Consider the following 22,646-nt stretch of genomic DNA (forward strand, 5'->3'; position numbering starts at 1 on the left):
GCCTCCGCAGCAGCAGCAGATCTCCAACCAGCTTCCATGGGAGGGGCGTTCCCCGTCCGCACGCCTGCCGCTTTCGGGCTTCATTTGCATATGGGGGCGGGGACTTGTATGAGTGAAAGGCAGCTCTTACTCGGAAGGCTGATTCCATTGCCGTTTTTTTCCTTCTCTTGCGGATTGGGGATAAACTGCAGGCAGGAGGGGCTGCGAGCAGCTAAACGAACACCCGGCTACCGGATTTCAGTAGCATGGCATCACGAAGAATGGAGACCAAGCCAGTTATAACGTGTCTGAAGACCCTGCTGATTATCTACTCTTTTGTGTTTTGGGTGAGTAAGATCCACACCTGTCTGTGACCCATTTATGTTAGTGGGACTGGCGGCACCCGGTATCTACAATCCGATGTACCAATTCTGCAATTAATAGCCTTTATTTATTGTGCTAAGCACGCCACCCCCCTTCTCTCCTTTTCTTATTCCTCCCCAGTCCTTCTGCAGCTCCTTAATCATGTTTACTGCGACAAAGCAACAGGGTTATAGGGCAAAGTTGGGTACAGCGGGGCAGTGGCGATCCCCACGCAATTAGAATTACAGCAGATCGCTTGTGATTGTTGATCATTAACCAAACCGTGCAGTGTGAACGGCTGATCAGCCTTCCAGTCACGTCTACTTGGATTCGGATTAAGAATCTCTGTAATTGTGTTTATGTAACCAGATCAGTTTGTCAATATTCCAATGCCGATTAACGCTTTCGACGCTGGGGAGGTTAATATAGTGTATCTCGAGAGACAGAATGAATGTGAGCATAGAACATAGTGCGATCACTGCCTTCGATGCGAGATGTTGCAGGGGGGTGGGGGGGGGTTCTGGTTCCGAAGCCACAAGCCCCAGTGTTGCTAACGACAGCCGAAGTGTTTCTGTAATGGACATCAGACGAGAAGCCCACCCTTTGCTGCAATGGATCTGCGCTGGAAATGCAGTGTTTGTAACAAATCTCAAGAGGGCAAATGGCTATCCTCACGGCAGATGAGTGGGAGGAAAGCTTTAATGCATCTCGCATGCAACATGAATCTTCCCTAAACAACATGTCCATACCTTCATGTATACTGAGCTGTGTCGCTTTAACTTGAATCGACTTGAAATATTTCCCAAGGACCTGATGTAATATTTTGTATGCCCGTGTTGTGATTGCCTTATGTTTCAAATCCTATACTAAAAGCAACATGTTTTATATTGTCTTGCTACATAGCTATTATTGGAGTTCCTTTATATACTAAAACATTAATTATCTGTATATTTGCTTCATCTGCCTCCCTCCGAAGAGACATTTAAGGAAGATGGGCGCTAGTCCCCATTTGTTAAAGCGACTGAATGAGGGTTCTTAATGGTTTTCTTAAGATTGGATTGTTTTTGTATGATACAGGCCAACAGCATGCAGATGAGTCCTTTAAATATCCCCAGCCAGTGAATCATGCGTTAAGTATTTTATTTACTGTGATGTGATATAACACTCGAGAAATGGTCAAGACGCAGCTGACGAGTAACCCTTCATGTTGAAGACTAACATTAATAAATAAAACATATATATCATAATTTCATTTGAATGGCTACTATACGTCTGTTTTAAAATGCTAGAATGACATCAATCGCAGCATTTTAGTAGGCGCACTAAATTATTTAGATTATGCATTACACCATTTTCTTTTCTCTCTCTGGCGTTTTATTTACTAAATGGTGAGCTGAATAATTTTAAGAAATAAAGCAATGCGATTATACATCATCTAGTGTCTACTCGCCTACAACTCATCGTTTAGTAAACGAACCCAAGTGGGTTAAATCTTGGGTCCGAATTTTTCTTCGGATGTATTCTTAGAGTGGGTATACTGTGACCGTGTTAAACAATTTGCATGAATCATTAAGGAGCTTAATTACGTTGAGGCTTACCCAACCCAGTGTATTATGTTATATATAGAATGATGCTGGCTGAAAATAGTTTAAAGGGAGAGATTATTTTTTTTACCAGGTGTGAGCATAGCAACTACTGCCCTAATTTCAGTGAATAAAGAAGCGTATTACTTTAAGTCACCGCGCAATCGTTTTCCCTGGTGGCTGCTTCTATCTTCTGGTAGACGGCACTAGAAAATGTATTTCATGTTCACGCAGAATGCAGAACAAGGGGAGGCTGGGGGAAACTTGTATATCAAGTTCAATTACTGTAGTCTGACTTTTAACCCACTAAAGCTCAGTACCAGTTTTTGGGGTTGGATTCTTAAATTGGGGGCTCTGGTATTTAGTTGGCTTTTGAATTAACATACGTTTCATTTTCTATAAGGGAAATTGATTTTGAATGCTTTTCTGTGGCTCTAAAAACCACACAATTCTGAAAATATGAAAACGAATGGAAAATTGGGTCCAGGACTGTTGAGCCTGTTAACACTGAATGACTATTAGAATCAGCATTAAAAGCTGTCACCTTTAATTGATTGCCATTTGGGAAAGTCAATAGTCACAGGGACCAGTTGTGGTGGATAGCCAGTGCCTACCATTCCCCGCTGCTACCATGAGTGTAATGGCGGTGCTTTTTGCTCTTTTGACCCTGAATTGAGTATTGCAACAATTTCTCTGAGGATTGTATAAATCACCCCCCTTGAGCTGATTACACATAGGGCCTATTCACTAAAGGGGAGTTGGCCGCAGAGTTTGCAGGAGTATTGTGGTTTCAACTCCCTGACCCCATTATGAAGGTCCCAGTGATCTTCTCATGCAGGAAGAACTTGGCTGGCCCTGTGCAAACCATAATTAAATCAGTGAGGTTTCTTTAAAATTTTCTCGCCCATCCAGTAATGCATTATGCAGGGCCTGTTCAGCCCTTTTTCCTGGTGAATTTACCAGTGATTGCCCACTAATAGTGAAGTGAGGGGGTTGAAACCAACTCTCCTGCCAACTATCCCTTTAGTGAATATACCTCATAGTACAATCAGAAATGTGGGAGTATAGGGCCTTGTTTCTTACAAAATAAAGAATTGGAAACAAGATAAATATTCCATGGAATCCCAGTGAGGTCATCATGACATCACCAACGGGTTCCTCCTGGTTATTAGAAAATAAAAATTAAAAATGTAAAAATTACTTAAACCTTTTCACAAAACCTAACTCTACTCTGGGCGTGTTGCTGAGTATGAGTTGGGGGTCTTTTCAATAGTGGCCCCTATTCTGAATGAAAAATGAGCAGTTTTGTAAGAGATTGGTGGGAGGCGGGAAAAGTAACAGAATTACCTTTTAAAAAATAGGCTGTTTACTTAGTTTGTTTAGATATATATACTTTAGTGGTCCGTTTTGGCCTGCGTGAACGCTAATAACCTTATAGCCATATACCAAATTCTGAAATAAATTTGCTTGTATATCCTTTTTTTTGGCCTGCCAGTAAAATATTGGTTTGGTGATGTCTGTTTAGTTGTTCAAACACCTTGTTTCTGAAGACTATGGAACAATGTTAAAATCATAGACATTTCTTTGAGCATGAAACACCTGTAGGCCCCGGAGGGAGCGGGATATCCAATGTTTGTAGTAAATACTTGACTGTTGTAATTCTTCCTCTCTACTTTTGTTTTTGCAACATTGAGGTTGGAAGGTGAGGTGAGATGTTGTGTAACTTGGCCATGCCCTTCAAGCAAAGCCCTTAATTCTAATTCTTTTATCTAATCTGTATTCTTCCTAATTCTAATGTAAGGGAGTATACAAAAATATACATGCTTTATATTCACCCCCCCCAAAAAACCCCCCCCAATTTATAACATGTTGAAGTAATGTTTACATTACGAATGCCTCAAAAACTGCCATATAATGTTTTTAAATTGTTATAGGTACAAACATTGTGTTTTTGGATGGTCTGTTAATGAATGCCAAGTTAAAACGACAGCCATTTTGGGTTTTTTTTTTTCCCTTCTCGATCTATGATTTTGTTTTGTCTCCATGGGATAAATACCATTTACCAGGAGGTACTGAAACATGCCCCTCACAATTAAACCGATTATTCCGGATCAGCCATTAGTTCAGAACTGTGAACAGATGCACGCTAATGACCGAGAGTTTGTAAGCTTCAACACGAAGAATAATTGGACAGCTTTAAGACGTCGTTTGCCTTTGGCAGCAGCCGTTAAAGAAAGCAATTTTCTTTTTTTTTTTTTTTTTTGTCTCGAATAAATCATTGTTTTTAATAAAAATATCTTGTCAGATTCTTTTTGGTTTTCCAGAGGAAAAAATACTTCACGAGGTTTAATTAACAAGATGTCATTTGATAATGAGCTGTAGTTGGAGGCACCCGAAAAACCCCTACCTGCCTGTTTTTAGCTTTACGATGGTGAGATGTCATCGTCATCATCATCAGCAGGCAGATACGACTTGTCTTTATGATATGACAAAATAAATGGCACATTTTAAAGAAACTAGCAAAAAATAGCCTCCCTGACAGCCTTTTTTTTTTTAGAATTTTTTTTTTTATTTCTTTATGGTAGGGGATTTATCCAAGTTCTGAATAAGGTTTTTCAGTAATTAGTGGGAAATTTTTTTTTTTTAAAAAAATTAAAATGTGGACCTATAATAATAAAACTACCCAAATCACAAAATTAAGATTGCTTTTAAAGTCTAGTTCTAGCCTAGTCTTTTATTTATTTATTTTGGGGACTCCATTTTACATGTTTACGCAAAAAAAGAACGAAAGAATAATATAGTTTAATTGCATAATGAACTATATAAACACGTTTTTATGGTTCATATACATCGCTAGGTTTTTACGCACGATAGAAATCCTTAATCTGAATTTAAACTGTTTGCGACTGTCGGTGCACTCGGGAGAGATTATAATAAGTACGTGACGAGTCACGCTATGTGCACCCAGCCAAAGATATATCAAATTGATTCATCTTAATTACTTTTATGAAATGAGTAGTGTTACATAGAGAAGCAGAAGCACACTGGAAGAACATGCGATCCCATCTTATTAGTTAGCTGAAGCTCAAGTACTTTTGCATGGCTTTAGGGTGTAGACCCAGAACAAATCCGAGCCGTTTAAGAACTGCACAGCCAAGCAGCTTCCGCCTTCCCTTATCAACTCGATTGCTGGCTTTTTAAAGGTGCTGTTCCACTTAGACAAGGCATTTGCTGAGCGGTCTGGCATGTTAAACAGATCTGTCATGTATTCTTTGTGCTGTATCACATGTCAAGTATTTCTTGGGAGAAAATATGAAAGAAAATTTTTACATAATTTAAAAAGATTGCTTGGGGATTGGACGGTGCTGGGCAAGCAGGACCGTCAATATATATTCCATCTCCATCTACTGAGTTAGTTTAACTGTCGTGCTAAATGTAATATATATATGTATGTTGACCCATCCATATGTGTTAGAAAATTTGTGCAAATTAACAGCCCCTTAATATATTTATATTAATATTTTAATTTATTTATATTTTAGCGTCCCTTTAAATTATAGGAAGTGTCTGCACCACTTTATATGTAAAGGGGGTTAATCACTTTTGAGTCTAATTGTAGCATTAGAAACCACATTCCTTGTATCGTTTAATGTCCAAAATAACTTAATCAAGTAAAATTTTACCAACAATATTTCTCTTTTCTGAAAAAGCTTCTTAATTAAAATGAAACATGACACATGGCTCTTCTTTTAACTAAACATCTAATTATCTCAGTACATTGAAACTTGAACTGTTGGGCACAGTACACACTCTCCGCAAACCCCCTAAGCGCAACTGCTTGATCCGGTGACAGTGTTTTGCTGGGTACGAGAGATGAGTTGTGTGATCAGCAAGCTCAGCACAAGCCTTCCTCAATGTTTGTGGCTGCTCCGTTTTTGTGAATACTTATTAGTGGCACTGGGACATAAGCCTTAACATACCTTCCAAACGCCACTAGAGGGGTACAGCCTCTTGAGACTGAAAACTATTTTTTCTTTTTCTAGCTCGGAATGTTTACTGAATATGACTCTCTGATGTGTGTGTATATAAACAGCAACAAAAACATAAACAAAATTGTAACTTTGTAAATGTAAGACCATTACTGTGTTGATAACCAAATTCAGTGCTGATGAGAAAAGGATAGTGCAATACGTTGAGTAGTGCTGTTTAACCCTCTTGGCAACGTGGTTTTCAGCCTGGTCGGTTTCATTCACAGACACTGTAAAGTGCCAGAATGAAATGCAAGTATCCTATCGCAGGCTGGATCGTTGGTAGGCTTCCCAGCAGGTGGTTATGGAGGGCAGATCCAGTGTATTCTCTGTATAAGTACCAAGGCCATGAGTGTATGCATATATGTATGTTCGGCTTGCAAAACATGGCAGCGGCCATATCAGTAACGGCAGAAAATAACCCCTCTGAACAGCCACTGTAGCCCATCTCGCATTATGTCAAGACTTCTGATTTGTTTTTCGTTCTGCTCGTTTACTTTTCCCAAGGCTTATACCTGATTTTAAGAACCTTCTTAACAGGATTTGTTTATATTGGTTTTTACCTTCTGTTGTTGCAGGACTGAAGTGGGATTAATTGGTATGTGTTAAAGGCTTTATAAAACTAGACATGAGTCAGGCTCTATATTTAAAGGGAAACTTTACTGCCCCAAACAGCTGTACCAAACATGAATTCAAATGAAAGGATGCTTTACGTCTGCATACATTAAATACATCACTTTCTTATATACTGAAGTATTTCAGCTGCAGAGCTGGCCTGGACTCGGCTTGCATGTGCCTTTCCAGAAAAGCCTGAAGAAACCTAAATGAAACCACTCAATGGGCACTATCGCAAACATTTTCTTTGTAAATGTATTCTGTAAAGAACTTGTTCTTTTTGTTAAATGTAGATCACGTAGATTATTTAAAATTCCATTTCGGTGATTTGCTTGGGGACCTGTCAGTAAGGGACAGAACTGCAATATCACATTTTCCATCTACGTCTTTCTGTCTCAAAGGATACTTTAAGTGCAGTGGCTTTGCAATTATGGTTTCCTGCTTCTACATCAAAGCCAACTTGGATACAATAGATTGTTGGTGAAATTATGTGGGCTTGTACTTGAAATCAAAGTGATTCCATAGCTAAAAACCTGGCCTGGACTAGCAGACTAGACAAATGTCCATTGTGCCCGTAGCTGATGGAGCAAATTATGTCCCCCAGTGTGTGGCCACTGGATGGATATATTCCGCCTTGCCATTCTAGAGGGTCATAGCGTAGCATGCAGAGGTACATATCCATTAGGGGCCACTGCGCTTAAAACTCCCTAGTATGGCCCTGCTGTAAATAATTAGGGGTGCCGGAGATGTAGTTTTGCCGAGCTTGATCAACACCCAGGGGCTTGCAATATTCACTGATATTAGGGCAAAGTCAAATTAATATTGCTATTTTTTTCCCACTACATGATGCATAGTAAAGTCATTGAACTGAAATGTTATATTTTGCATCAAACCTAAATCATTGTTTGCGGAGTAAAAGTCTAAAGCGCTGGAATGTTGGTAATAACAATTATGAATTTCCCTTTAGTTTTATAATAAGTAGAAGGCTATGTTTAAAGACAAAAAAGGTTTCATGTTTGTATGGTTTTTAAGAGATTTATTGTTATGTGCTGAGCATCTCCGTTGTGGAGCGTTTGTACACAATGGTGCAACAGATGGCCAAGTCTGCAAATGGAACTGAGCATCAGCAGGTAAGCAAATGTTTTCCCATGCCTTTTTTAAAATCAGGTCGTGTTGGTACCATCATCAAATAGGGGCTGCCGCTGGACTTTTTGCCCATTCATCCAGTAGAGCATTTGTGAGGTCAAGCAGTGAGGTTGGACGAGAAGGACCAGCTCGCAATCTCTGTTCCAGTTCATCCCAAAGGTGTTCAATGGGGTTGAGGTCAAAGCTCTGTGCGGGGACAGTCAAGTTCTTTCACACCAAACGCATCCAACCTTCACTTTATGGACCTATCACTTATTGATCATAACAATTAACGAATAACTCAGAACTGAAACTAAACCAAGCCAGATAGGATAAAAAAATAAGCAAGTTTAACAGCACTCAGAGGTCTTACTAATAAGAGTGTTTTATCCCTTGATAAAGGATGAAGTGTTTCACATGACATGGACTTTATCTAAATATCTTATGTATTTCACAGATCCAAATTACCACTCGTGACCTCTCATAACCCTGCTCTCTATATATAGCACAGTTGTACTTTATTTTGACAGTTTCTTTACCTATTATCAAATACCCAGATTCCATTTCACTTTTTCTTTCTTCCGTTTGTTCTAAAAGACAGTACTGATTATCATCAGAAATGCTCTGGAGCAGCTGTTCGGCTGTGAACCACTGTTTTAAGCTGCTGCTCGCTCATCCTTGATTCTGGTGTATTTAGGTCAAGTGCAACTTATTGAATATTACTTTTTTTTTGTCGAGATCACTATCTATAAGACATCTTTTATGGTGTCTGTAGTTAAATGTAGAGAGAAAAGAGACTTAGAAAAATGAGAACTGTAAACAAGGTTGACAATTATTTTGTAGAATGGACAATCCAGAGATTTAGACATCGGCACAAGGCTATGAAACATGATATCGAGGACCCATAACGCCCAAAAGTTACCCTTTAATGCTTTTGTTTTCAAGAAAATGGCTCATGTAAGATAAATAAACATCTTAACAAGGCCCCCCTTCTACCAAGCTTGGTATCTCTGCCTGAGAAGACGTTTTCCTTGGTACTTTTTACCAGATGCCACCTGAAATACAGATATCAAACCAGACCTATCATTAAACAGGTGTTTAAAAAAAAAAAAAAAAACCCCACAAAAAAAAAGTAGACACTTTTTTCAAGATCATTAAGCCCGAGTTTAATTTGGGGCAAAATGTAACTTTGAATAAAGTTCCTTACAGAAAATAACAGCTTAGAATACTGTAATATTCCTAAGAATGAAAGAAACCCAAGCAGAGGTAGAATGTGTACAGCGTGACGGTATCTCGTGATCCCCGAGCAGATCCTTAAACAACCTTTCTGAATTGCTGTCCTGTCGACAATCAGTCAAGCTTTACAATGCTACGCTGCATTTTTCTGGGTGGATGCACAAGAAATATGATACAAACCAGCATTTTCTATGCTTTCTTCCGACTTACTTTTTGGCTATAACCCATAGTAGCATATATGAAATTTTATAACCATTTTAGGTGTAGACATTAAAATTGTTTATGACGCAGCCCGGACTGTTCTTTTTGTGCTTTTTATGATTCTACGAATATTATCTAAGCAATGAATGACCTTTGGATGCTGTATTCTAGTAAACCGAAAAGAAATCATATGCTTTATGAAATTTGTCTTCTGCTTTATTGCTCTGTTGGACAAAGAGGTGAAACAAACTGTGCTTTTAGGAGACTTGTGTTCTAACACCATCTTACCGCAATTTATTTGTGGCTTTATTGCCTTTAGCAATTCTAGATAGCAGTCTAGACGAATATTCTAGTGTGATGTTTAAACTTTGGTTTGTATAACGTCTGTATGTAATGTTGAACAGGCAAAATCCCAACCTCCTCTAGAACCGATTGTAAGTGCTTCATACCAGACCATAAGAATGCTACAGAACGACTCTAACCAGTGGTGGGGCTAAGGAATTCTGGGCAGGGATCCTAAACAGAGTGCCCCACACTCGTATTGTACCATATTTTACGGTTTCTTCACCATTTAATCCTTGTCTATAAAAGAGTCCTGTTTCAGTTGCATATTATATTCTGTTTGCCAGCTTCAGAATTGAACAAAAGGTCTATACTCTGAATGCGTCTTCTCCTTTAAGTGGCGTATCTTGGTTGTTTTTTGTAATGCCCCTTTGTACGCTCGGCTATGTGTATTTAGGTCAGCAGTCAGAGCTTCCCAGCTGTCTGAGTGATAGAATTGTGTTTGTAAAGCTGAGAACTGTCCTCCTCCTTCATAATTTATCAAATAGAATCTGCGGGAACACAATGGGATTGCATTGATTTTCTGCATATTGATCCAATACTGTTAGTGGCTCTTAAACCAAGCACATATCTTATAAAAATAAAAGGTATAAATCACCTTTGTTTTAGAAAATGATAAAAGCACACAATTTAGTCGCCGCGGCTAATGATTTTGTTTACGCAGCATGAACTACTAGATTGAATGAATATAATCACATTACATGCTATAGGTAATAGAACCAGTATTGACAAAAATGTTTACAAGATTTGGTCCGTGACTTGATTGTATTTTATTTACTGAAAAGTGAGAGTATCACCAATGAGTAATTATTAAAATTTATTTACAAAGTCATTGCTGCCCCTTTGGATACTTGTGGCCCAGATGCAGCAGCTGTTAATGGTCTTTTGTATGGCCCAACTTTCATATTAGATGTACTGTGGTGGACCAGGGTCCGTGAGCCTTGTATCCCTTTATTGTTACAGATAGGTTTGTAACTCATAAATTGTGTCCTGTTGCTTACCCCGCACCCGCTAAAGAAAGAGAGTGTACATCTTTATGAATGTTGCCATATGTATTGGAAAATATGGAAAACTGCACAAAATGTAAGCCATCACAGAAGAAGATGTGGAGCCACATAAGCATTGAGGACTTCTGAGGTTGGACATTTGTGGATAAGAGGTCCACATTAAGCGGGTTTTAGGAGACTTGTCTTTGCCTGTATTGGGTCAAGTGGCACTATGGACTCCAAAGAGAATTTCTCATGTCTACACACCGTTTCAGTCATATGCATTTTATGTGACATTTGTCTGGAAATTTCATTCACCAAAGAAATCTTTTTGCAATTTATATTCTTACTTCAAATAGAATTTAAATGTGAATTTAATGTTTTCTTTTTTTTGATCTACAGTTGCTGTGTCCTCCAGGGATTGCATGGTATAAAAAAAAAAAATTAAAAAAAAAAATCCCGATTGATTTTCTCGTTGCTTGAAGTATATTAATATGCCTTCCAGCTGATCTTTTATTAATGTCCTCTATACTCATTGGTGAAAGCCTCACTTTTCTGGCTGGCTGTTGCTTTTGGCCACCGAGTCTTCAGTGGCAAACAGTACGTTGCTTATTAAAGTGATTTATGATACCGCTTTTTTTTTTTTTCTTTTTTCTTTTTCTTCACCCTACTTTATAGCAGATTTCAATCACATATGAGAAACTACTTGATCTCATGTTTATGTATGTGCTATATATTATTTGAGTTAAGTTTAATATCTATCTGAGCAGTGATCTCTAACTCACTCCTATAGAAGTGCAGTTTTTAAGGATGTCTTTACAAAAGCTTCAGTGCTTTAATTAGTCAAGCTGAAATGAGAAGATATTTAAAATAATTTTTTTTTAGTTCATTCTATACAAGACACACTAGAACATAGGATTGTATTATGCGTCTTTGAAGTACACTTTGGGTTCACTGAAACCAGTCGTGTGATTGTGACACCTGGGAACGCTCAGAGTTTGACCCCAAGTCTCTGGGTTTTGCCCTAGTCTCAGGCGGAAAGGACACATTATCAGGGCCACACAGTCAGGAACTGACTGCTTCCTATCCTACGCTGTGATCATATCTGCCAATTAGTGCTTTTTCTTACCAGTACATTATGGTTGATTTCCCAGCTTGAATGCAGGTCACTCAATTACGTCACTCTTTAAAGAATGACAAGTCAAGGTTTCCATGACCACATTTGGCAAGCCACTACATACAATCTTCACGATCAAGCAGTTAAAGAGTTAATATTTAAAGGTTCTGGCTCAGCTCATTTACAAAGTTTCCAGGTGTGATGTTTGTTAGGTCATCTACTGGGTTAGTCCCACTGATGTCCCTCTTTTGTAGGCGTACATTGTATGAGTACATGCCAATGCTCTACAACCTTAACCCAAAAAGTATGTGTGTTAATAAACAGCAGAAAATATGTTGACATACTGAAAGGTGATTTGTCACTTCCTAAATCCATTTCACACTAACCCACGTTGTCATGTTTGCAAATTAAAATAATCTAATTATAAAAACCTACCTTATACGTATACAGTTGGGAAAAGTCTCTTAACCACTGTATTGACCCCAATATAGACTGTACCCCAAACATTTACTTACTCACTCATACTGTTTCACACTTACTCTCTCTTAATGTCTCTCTACCTTGTCCACGTGTGTTCGGTCGCCACGCTTCCGCAAAAGAGGGGAGCTTCCGGGCACACTTGCTCCTCCGTTTGGAGGAATGGGGGAGAGGCTGTCCCTGTGACTCCGCTCTTTTGCGGAAGTACCCAAAGAAACCAGAATATTCCAGACAGATTTGCAGAGAAAAGACGCTTTCCTGCACCTTCTGGATGCAGTCTGCAGATAATGTAGGGAGACTGAAAATATCTAAACCTTGATTATAGGCCTTAGGGGAGAAAATGCAGCCTTTAATCAGGACAATATGGTATTTTTCCATATCACTGTGGATGTAGATTAGTATTGGCAAAAAGACCTGGTTTATCTCATTCAAACTTCCTTTTTCTGCAGACATGGAGGCTTCTATTGTCAGCCATGTGATATTTGGATGACTTTCCGTGCCCACACTGAGCTGATTCTTTATGGCAACGCTAATGAAGTCCTGCTTGTACAATGAAAACCTTTCTTCCATTTTGTGGATATAGACAGAAATACCATTTCACTTGAGGGATAAAAAGGAAGGTGTGTAGGGTACACAAAAATAGAAAATACATGTTACAGTCCAAAGGCCATGTTTTGTGCAGACAAAGTTTGATGCTTTTATTTGCACTTTAATGCCTATGACACATGTGCTATGTGACAATCGGAATCATCTTCATGTTAGCATGATTATCTGCCCCCACAGCTCCAGTCCCTCGCAGGCCAAATGCCCCTCCTGCTCAGGACTATGCCTCTAGGTGGCTCCAGCGACCCCTCACACAATTTCCAGAGGTCCTAGAAGCCATAAGTGGCAGGAATTACAGAGGGCATTGATGGTGTACTTTTTTAAATGTAATTTGTATGCCTTTTTTTATACCTACCCAGCAGAAATGTTGATTTATCTAAATAAGTTGACACTGTTGGGTGCAGTGAGACATTGACCTCAATCTACGTGCGCAGTCTCATGGAATTAGGCATTCAGAGAATGGAAACCTATCCTAGTTTGGAATATAAATCCGGGTTACACGTTGGCAGATGAGTGGAGTTTGATTTCCTTGTTATATACATGTTATGGTTTTTAAAATAAATGTTAGCTAGCCTGTTAAAAATCGGTGTATAATTTCCGTTTAAGGAAAATTGATGGTTAATTAAAAAACTATCTCCAGAAGCCGACATGTAAGTGTGACTAATGATACAGGATGGGTTAGCGTTATTGATCTTTTCTCAGCGGACTAGCAGGATGCAGATACATCATTACAGCGGATGGGTAGAGCGGGGCCCGTTTATCAGGCTTTGCCAAAAAGAGAAATAAAATATACTGAACATCTCATACACCAGTGTTATGTGAACAGCGTTTTAATATTCTTACGCGTTATTTGCCGCTGTATAGTAAATCCATCATTTTCTCAATTATAATCATTTTTGTATTATATTACAAATGGAATGTTGGCTTCTCTGCTTTTGTAAGTCATGGTATAAATTTGCTTAATGAATAATTATAAATTCAATGATGAGGCATATAAAAATAAAAAAGTACAAGTTTAGGGGCATGGACTGTCTCCAACTTTTATTATATACCTGATATATACCCCATACTTTTTTTTTTTTTTCTTTCTATTTAAGTGGTAACTTTAGGATCCGTGGTAAACGATGAGTTATGATATCAATTATCTCCTAGTTTTAAAATCCTCCCCTTAAACCTCACCCTAAACCTTTGTAAAATAAGACCAGCAATTTAATAAATGAGTTGGAAAAAAAAATATTGCTTATTTTAATTTGTCAACGTCTTTTGCGTGGATTAATTGGGTATAGAACTATAGAAAGTGTTGGATTTGGGAAAAGTGAATTTATCCAATGTCAGAAACAAATATTGAAACCAAATACTTTTCCTTAGTACTGTCTTGGAATACTAAGCGGTTTCTGCGGGTGTTAAAATCTTTTTTGTATTCTGCCTTCTAATGAATTCCATTATTCTGAGCCCCTCTCTGATTTCCACCGTTGTCACACAATCCGGCTTTGTGCTGTTCTTTTATGAATGCAATCTTTTAACAGGTTACGATTCGATGACGGGGCTACGTTGATATATAGCTGGGGTGTTTTTGTCAATGTAAATGCCGGCTCTTTTCCAAAAAAATCTTTCTCTAAAGGTTAATACAATCTACTTGATTGAACTATTTTCTTTCTTTACAAAACATTAGTGTGCAGTTGCGATGGTTTTTGCTGATAAAAGCAGATTTTCACGGAGGTTCATTTGTTTTCAGAACAGATTGTATTCACCAGAAAGAGTATATTTCAACCAAGATTCCACAGTAGGGAAAGTAATAATAAAAATATTAGGTTCTATTTAGGAAAGAAATTCATAATACACTTTTTTAATTAAAATATCAGCATAAAATGAGCAAAAATAGGAATCCCTTAAAAGAGCTTGAGATTTACAAAAAAAACTCTGTAGCTTAAATTGGGATTCTGATCTAATATATCATGGATGCAGGATGTTTAAACCACAACTTTCTAGCCCGCTCCTATTTAAGCCAGTAAACCCTACTGCTAAACCCTCAGTATGCCTCTTTGGGTGTAAACGACTGTGTATCGGGAGAACTTATTGCATATAGGCATACCTGGGAACTCTCTGAATTTTGGCTGGAGACTCCAGGTGAAGCACCTTATCACTGAGATGATGCATTAAATCTCCAGGTCTCCTCTATCATTTCAAGAAAACTAGAGCCTACAACATCCAAGTTCCATTGTCCTGTTCCTGTTATTGCCATCCGTCATCAATTGGCTTTGTATGTATGTAAACCTGTTTAAGAAGATTCTATATTCTATATGTTGAAATAAATAGCTAACAATAGTCCTGGATTCCAAGGGCCCACCTGTGCACCAAGGATCCTTTGGTCACCAATTTCAGAAGCCTAAGTCGGACCCCTATGGAAATTACTTTGCAGGAAGAACAATATTTGTTGTATTGCTTACCAAATGTGGGTTAGGCCATCCGTTGGTCTCATGAGGATGTATGTGTAATAAGGTACCTCCAAATCTTAGCCCAAATTTCCATTATATACATTTTTCTGTGCAAGTATACCCCCCCCCCATATTCTATATGTCACTTGGTGCTTTGCCTAGGCCTGTATTAAGGCAATTGCGTTACACTTTATGCATTAGGCTTCCGATGTTATGTGAAAAAGTCAAACTTGGCAGAATTCCTAGTTCATTACTATAGTAACCAGTGTCTATCTTTGCAAAGAATACGCGCGCATATGAAAATCTCTCACATATATCTCAACAGAAGAATACATTGCTAAAAATAAAAATACATGAAAAGAAGAAAAAACCTGCTAAACATGTATGACTAAAATTGATGATAGAACTGATGATAGTTAATGGTTTATCTTTACAATGGATGATCCACATGTGTGGGTGATAATTCTAAGAAATTCTCCAATACCTGACCAGCATCCAACTTGTAGAACTGAAAGAATTAATGTCTGTCACTACACACAAAAATGTGGTTGCCCTGCTCTTGGTAAACCACATATTCCATGATCTGCCAGCCAAAGATATGGGATGTATATATCACTGATCACTCTGAAATTAGTGCATGGGCTTTTCATCTTTATAAAAAAAACAGCAATCTTCTCCTGAAATTTTATTTGCAATAGAAAAGTTGGCTTTTATCTTTTTATTTATTTATTTTTCTTCGTGTGTTGGATTTGATGGGTAGGTGGAATTGATGATTGCTCACATATAATTTTGTTTTGAATTGTTCTCAAGTGCTTGGAGATTCTTATCAATGTACACCAGAGACTGTTAAATTACACCTTTGGTTTCTTCTCTAAACCAAACTAAAGTTTACCAATAACAATCAGAATTGTAATAATGGCGGACAACAACTGCAGAAGCTTTGGACAAATTGATATCTTATTTGTCAAGGCAATATAATTCTTGGATTTGTTTAAAAAATATTATATTAAAATATTCATGATCTATCTTGAAGAATGAAATTTCATACAGCTAAATTTAGCATCATGATTGTGCTGCCTATGATTCCATTCTGTGGAGCAGTGAGTTTACTGTGTCCTGCCCCAGCACAGAAACTTAGTTGGACTTAGCAAGGTCATAGCAGGAAGGCCACCTTGCCAAAAAAATGCCCCAAAGGAAACTATGAAGCCAAGTATATAATCCCCTTTAGGAACATTTGGACTTTTTTCTAGCAAACAAGCAGCTTAAAGGAACAGTCCAGTCTCCAGAATTGGTATTTTTGTAATGCATTAGGGAGCCCAAGCTGGAATAAGGTTCAACTGGTTGACCCTGTACTCCATCTTTGTCTGTTTCTGGATATATTTCTCAGTTTTCTTGTTTTTTTTTTGTTTGTTTAACTAGGTCACCTCTTTCTTCTTGGACCAATATGGAATAATATATATTGCTAGAAAGGGGAACTGCCTGTTATGCCAATATCAAATGCAAGGTCAATAGGTCAATTAATCAACTTATTAAAACAACAAAGCAAAATGGTCCAAATATAACGGTCAGGTTGGCTTATAGAACGGTATAGTTCTTCCATTTTTGGAATTGTCAGCAGTTATTTTTACCATGACTTTGATGAATTTGTGTGGGTTGTGCTAATGCAGAGGCTGCAGAGAATTTGAATAGAGGTCAGATTAACAGTTTAGTGCAAGTAATAACTTCAGTGTGAAGTATGAGGCTCACGTGGCAAGTCAAAAGTATCCTGTCCAAGTGTTTGATTGCAGTTGTCAACAAGTCGATGTTAAATTTAATTCTAAGACTCTTTCACTTGCCTGCTGAGTTACTTTTCATTTGCTAGTAGAGAGTAGAGGCATCTAGCAGTTGCTGAAAGCATGCTATAGTATAGAATAATATTTACTTTTGATTAATCTTCCTTTAGTGTTATTAATAGATATTATTAAAGTTGAATGCTCTGGAATGAGTCATGTAGATATGACTAGTTAGCCTTAAAATGACACTCCAGCCATCGTATGCACATGATAGCTGTGTAGCCCCTTATTTTGGGTTCTGCAGCATCCCTTCACACGCATGTGCCTCGTGGAGTGGACTGTTCAGATTACTTTTAATCGGAGTCCTTTTTATTGACTCTCCAGCCCTCTGTGCTCATGTATGGAAAGTGCTGCCGCTGATTTCAATAGGTTCACTTTCCTTCATGCGCCCAATCGGTGGCAAGAGATATCCGATCGTGGAGGAGGAGGAGTGCTGTTACTGCCGGGCAGCTTCTTCTGCGTCAGGTAAGCACTTCTTTCTCGTTTAAAAAGAATGCATATTAAAGTACTTTAATATGGATTTTTCTTTAAACGAGTGTCAGGGATAGTAGAATGAATATACCATTTTGTGACTATGAAAGATATTTTTTTTTTGTGATATTGTCTAATAATAGTGTACTTTTGGACGCTCGCGTACACATCGTACTGCCCAAAGGACCTCAGATCTGGAAATTGCATTTTTCCTTCTAAAGCAGACAGAGTTGGCTTTTGGACGGTATGGCAGACTAGCTTTAATAAGTGTTTTCCAAGTAAACGCTACAACTTTATGGATCTCTTGTTACACAGAAAATGAAAAGTTTGCTTCTGGTCCCTGAATTACCAACTCTCCAAACTTTAGTTTGGCATCAGTTCTGGGGGGGTTTTGTGCACAGGAAGCATCTTGCTTAAAGCTATTGCACAAAAACTAGAAAGAAAGAACCACAAACGCAATCTAAGAAATAATCCCGCTAGTATCTCCCCAAAAATCAAACGAAAAAACAGAAGTGACATAGTGTCATGATTTGTGTTCCTGGAGACGGTAGTCTCCTTTTCTTGATTTATGTATCCCAAAAGACAAAACATAGTTATGGTCGTCTTCACGCAAGTCCAACCACTGACACGTTGCCAAAGAATAACAGGATGCGTTGACTTGTGACAATTGGACTGCTGCACACTGCCCATTCCTGATTTTAGGCCGGTCTACTACTTCACTGAAACAATGTCTCAACATGCATACACATATTTGCCTTTTAACTTTGATTCCAAAGTTTTCCACATCTCCTTTTTCAGAATCCTCCCAAGATACTTGGGTGCTACTTGATTGAAGCTCTCTTTTTGTTCAAGTTCTAGGCGTGATATGAGGTGTGACTGTAACCTATAAAAAGAAGCAATTACCATAGCCTTGGCAAAAATAGACTTTATTCGCATGTGCGTGACCGTTTCCCTTGCGCTGCAAAACCAAAACTGTATTTTTTCCAACTCAAAGCTTACCTGGAAACAAGAATCCTACATAAATATTTACCACAAACGACTGCCCGTTTCATATATTTTGAGGGATTTCTCTTTGGTTTTATAGCTCTTTGCCATGGCTGGTTTGATAGAAATGTTAGTATTTAAATCCCAAACCTCACTATAACTTTCCCACCTATTTTAAAGGGAAAAAAATATGATTGTGGTCGAAAGTCTACGGTATTCCACTTCCAAATAGGCGCCTACATAATTTAAAAGAACTTCTGGATGGCAACACACCAGTATGTTTTATTGCTTCTGGAAAACAGCAATGGTATTTAATTATTGACTGATGTTTCCTGTTTCCTTGTTATACAGTTAAAAAGATGAAGTCTTCTCGGCTTGCTTTTTTTTTAGCTGGAGTCTATTTTTAAGTCTCCCAGAGATGGATGTTACAGTGTAACTTTAGACATGGCTGACTTTAAACTTTTCAAGGTCTCTCTAGATAAAATCATTTTTTGTACCCTCTGAGAAATTGCTTAAAACATAATTTCTGTGTCACTGATATACGCTTTTGAATGTTCATTTGTGTGGATTATGTTTGAAAATAACTAGTGTCACTTTGCTGTCAATTGTAAAGCCAAATCTTTTTCCAAAGTAAAGGATTCTAGGGAAGATGTACAATGTTTAATTATGTTTCCAATAGCTGCAGTTTTGTGTTTATAATGCAGATGCTTAGGTACATTGTATGGTGTTGGATGTATGTCCTGCTAGTGTATTGAAGAACCAGGTATGTTTCACTGATACTGTTTTCCTAGAGGTCCTAGTAGTCTGAAGGTACTGGGTTCCCACCTGGGTTTCTTGGCTTTGCCAACTCTAGGCTAAGCAGAGGTGAACCAACCGAGGCACCAATCCGAAGGATATACTAAATGTGGCTAAGAACTCAGAGACCTTTATGCACTGCTCACTTATCAAACATTAAGAGGGTTAAACACATGGTGATCATGGGACTTTAGAAGTGGGGAGTCCAACATGCATATGTTGTTGTTATTATTATTCTATATAACCGTACAAAGGGGTATGTTCTTGTATATTTGTCGTATTTTGTGTCCTTTTTTGCACTTCTTAAGCCCTCTACCACAAATGTCACATTTAACATAAATACACAATGGGAAATGAATGACCCTAGAACTGTATTCACACTTAGTTTTGATGAGAACAATCCTGTTTCTGTCCAAATCAAACTTTGCCTTCTCTACCACAGTATGTTGTGCATGTGATATTGAAGGTTTCATTCCAAGAACACCTGGTACTTCTAGGTTCTGTTCTCAAACTTTTTTCCCCACAATTTGGTATTTGGCACTTCATTTTTTCTTATTTCAATTTCATGTTTGAGTTCACCAGTCCTGGTTCTAAAACTAACTGCAGTTTCTGTTTCTCAAAGCTGTAAATCCCTAAAAGCCCTAAAGTAGATAATAATGCCTCTTGCCTATTGTCAGCTTGCAAGATGTAAAAATATTCTGCAGGATGCCTACTAGATCAGCAGGAGCACTACTTATGCTAATTGTTGACTGTTTAGTCTGTAATCAAAACAGCAAGCATACAGTTGGAACACGTCTATCAAGCATTGTCCCTATCGGAGTAGCTAGAGTAAAGACGTCAACGGAACTCCCACAAGCATGTTATGTAGCCATTAAGTTTTGTGTTTTTTTTTTTTTTTTTAATGGAACCAGAGGAGTTCACAAAGTCAGGCAAGAGAACCTGTTGAGAAATACTTTTATACCATTTAATGTGCTAACTTGTTAATGATGCAGGCCTGCGGTATAACTGAAAATCCTGAAGTACTGAAGTAGCCATAGTTGTAAGAGGTCATTCTTCTCTGTTATAGAAAATAACTTCATCAGTTAACCGTGTAGTTAGAAAGGCAATGTGAACAAAGAAACCTTGTCATGGTGAATAGAACTGTACTCCCATGTGCCATATTACCTAAGTGCTAGTTTTGTGATTTGATTTTTCTTTTTGAAAAAATATGAATTACCTGGATTTTATTTTTATTTGTACCTAACTCTGGAGACTTCTTAAACCTCCATCTATTTGATGATTGTTGGGTGACTCTTCTGACTTGGGATGTATAAAAGGTAATTCTGATAAAAGGTTGGAAAGGAGTCTTGATACCATAGTTTGTTGCTATGGTGATTTTCCAGAACCCCCCATGCATTTCCAAGAGGACCACCATGTACATTTAAAGGGATCATATGCATTGTAGTCAGTATGATGGCGTAATGGTGACTAATAAGCTGTACACAGCAACATTAGGCATTCACACTTGTATTTTTCTTTTAAATGTATCCAAAACAATCATTGCTTCTTATTTAACATACAGTCTCTGTACATATATATACATATATCAATATAAATCCATATTAACAGTTGTGTCTATCTCAAGGTCGCAAGGAAGTAACTGGGATCATTGCCAAATGTGTTTGTTTTATAGCCCAGATCCTGGGATGTAAAACTCTTCTTTTCATCCCAGTTCATATTTTCTGGTTCTCAATAACTGTGCTTTATGTAGCAAGTACGTGTTCACTGATATGTGTGGAAGGGTTTATCCAATCTTCTCTATGGAATGTTTCCTTTAATCCCTGTGATAGTTCTGCTTGATTTCTATTAAGAATACCTCTTGGTAGATATCTATATGAAAACATGGATGACTGGTGTTTTTGTCTTCTTCTCCTGGATAAATTTACATATAAGTAGAAAATCATTTTGGGAAATTATTGTTTATTACAAAAAGAATAATATGGCTATCTTTTGCTGTACATTTAACTTGTAATAGTACACATCCTCTTTATTTTTTTTATCCCTTGCAGTCAAATTATTTCCTGGAATCATCATCTTGCATTTGTGATTTATCTAATAAATCAGCTCTGACCCATGCCACTTGTGCCCTGATCAGATCTATTAAAGTAGGTTTATATAGAGCAGTTCTGGTATAGCGGTTAAAAATGCGTGCTGTCTAAGGAATGTTCATAATGATTCCTCTTTTTTAGACAATTTATGCTTCTCACCCGTTAAACCGTTTTTTTTAAACTGGCCCATCCAATTTTAATGACGCCGATTCATATTTGCATCATTCAATTTTAGAATTAAGCATTCAGCTACTGGAGAAGATATTCAGAATAGGTCCCAAGGTTTCTAGATCCCTAGCCATACTGGCCTCAGCACCCCTCTCCCACGTTTGCATCATTGCTAACATAAGGAAAAACCTTGTGGTGGTGTCCTCTACCGCCATGTACAGTAACCTTTTGCTTATATGGCGAGGGTGGCCATGTGCTTGCGTCAGGAGTCAGCGTATGTTTGGGGTGTCTTTTATATAGAGGAAAGCAAATTCATCAAGCATTTTAATGCTCAGTCATTGATAAGCCTTAATCCATGTTTAGAGTATATTATGCCTGAAACCAGTCAAAATATATTGCATTTTCTTTTATTCTTTAGCTTACCTATTTTGTTATTGAACTTGTGCCCTCTTCTCTTTCCTCTTCTGATGTCCTTCTTTTCTTGGTGTTCAATGTTTGCTGGGTATGAGGGTATCCCAGTGTTCTACAGCCGTGGTCCATACCCCTCAATGTTTTGGGACACCTGTTCTGTGGGTGTTATCACCTCATAAAATGTCACTAATGTGGGAAAGTAAATCTGGCACCTACTAGTGGTGCAGTGGAAGCTTCTGCAAGGCCCAAGAGGTCTACACCTATATCATCAGTCATAAGCTTGAGGTGGAGGGCACAATTAGCCTGGGGTGCTATACGAACTGAATGTTCAAGAGTGCTTTTTGATAAGCCGCCAGGCATGCATGATAAACAGACATCTGTCCACAAAACACATATGGAGTTTCTGACCTTCGGTGCTTGTTAAAGAATTTGAGAAGCTGCCAAGGTTTCTTCAGCCTTTAAAGGGGAACTCCAACCAATGTGTTATAACTAGTTGCACATTAACCGACATTTTTTTAAAATATTGCAATTTCAATAAAATTCTTTCATCACTTTATGATTTACCTGTTATGCATTTCAATGTATCACGGTGGTAGATTGTAGTAGACCCAGAAACAGCCGATTTCCTGGATCATAGTAACATAGTTCATAAGGTTGAAAAAAGACCAAAGTCCATCAAGTTCAACCTATATACATATTGTGTCCCTACTGTGTTGATCCAGAGGAAGGCAAAAAACCCTTATGAAGCAGATGCCAATTGCCCCATACCAGGGGGAAAATTCCTTCCCGACTCCAAATATGGCAATCA

The 22,646-nt window shown here is 38.0% G+C and overlaps 1 protein-coding gene across 1 annotated transcript in view; it reads left to right on the forward strand.

Annotated features, from left to right (window-relative positions):
• The first annotated feature begins 245 nt into the window (after positions 1–245).
• LOC149278365 (tetraspanin-7-like) overlaps positions 246–22,646 on the forward strand; it is a 44,506-nt gene continuing 22,105 nt past the window's right edge. The window contains exon 1 of the mRNA XM_089502066.1: positions 246–326. Within this exon, the coding sequence (XP_089358192.1) occupies positions 246–326 (81 nt within the window). The remainder of the gene's footprint in view (positions 327–22,646) is intronic.

The sequence above is a fragment of the Sceloporus occidentalis genome, unplaced genomic scaffold (genome assembly GCF_023333645.1).
Source record: "Sceloporus occidentalis isolate IW3139 unplaced genomic scaffold, rSceOcc1.0.p SCAF_192, whole genome shotgun sequence".
Lineage (NCBI taxonomy): Eukaryota > Metazoa > Chordata > Lepidosauria > Squamata > Phrynosomatidae > Sceloporus > Sceloporus occidentalis.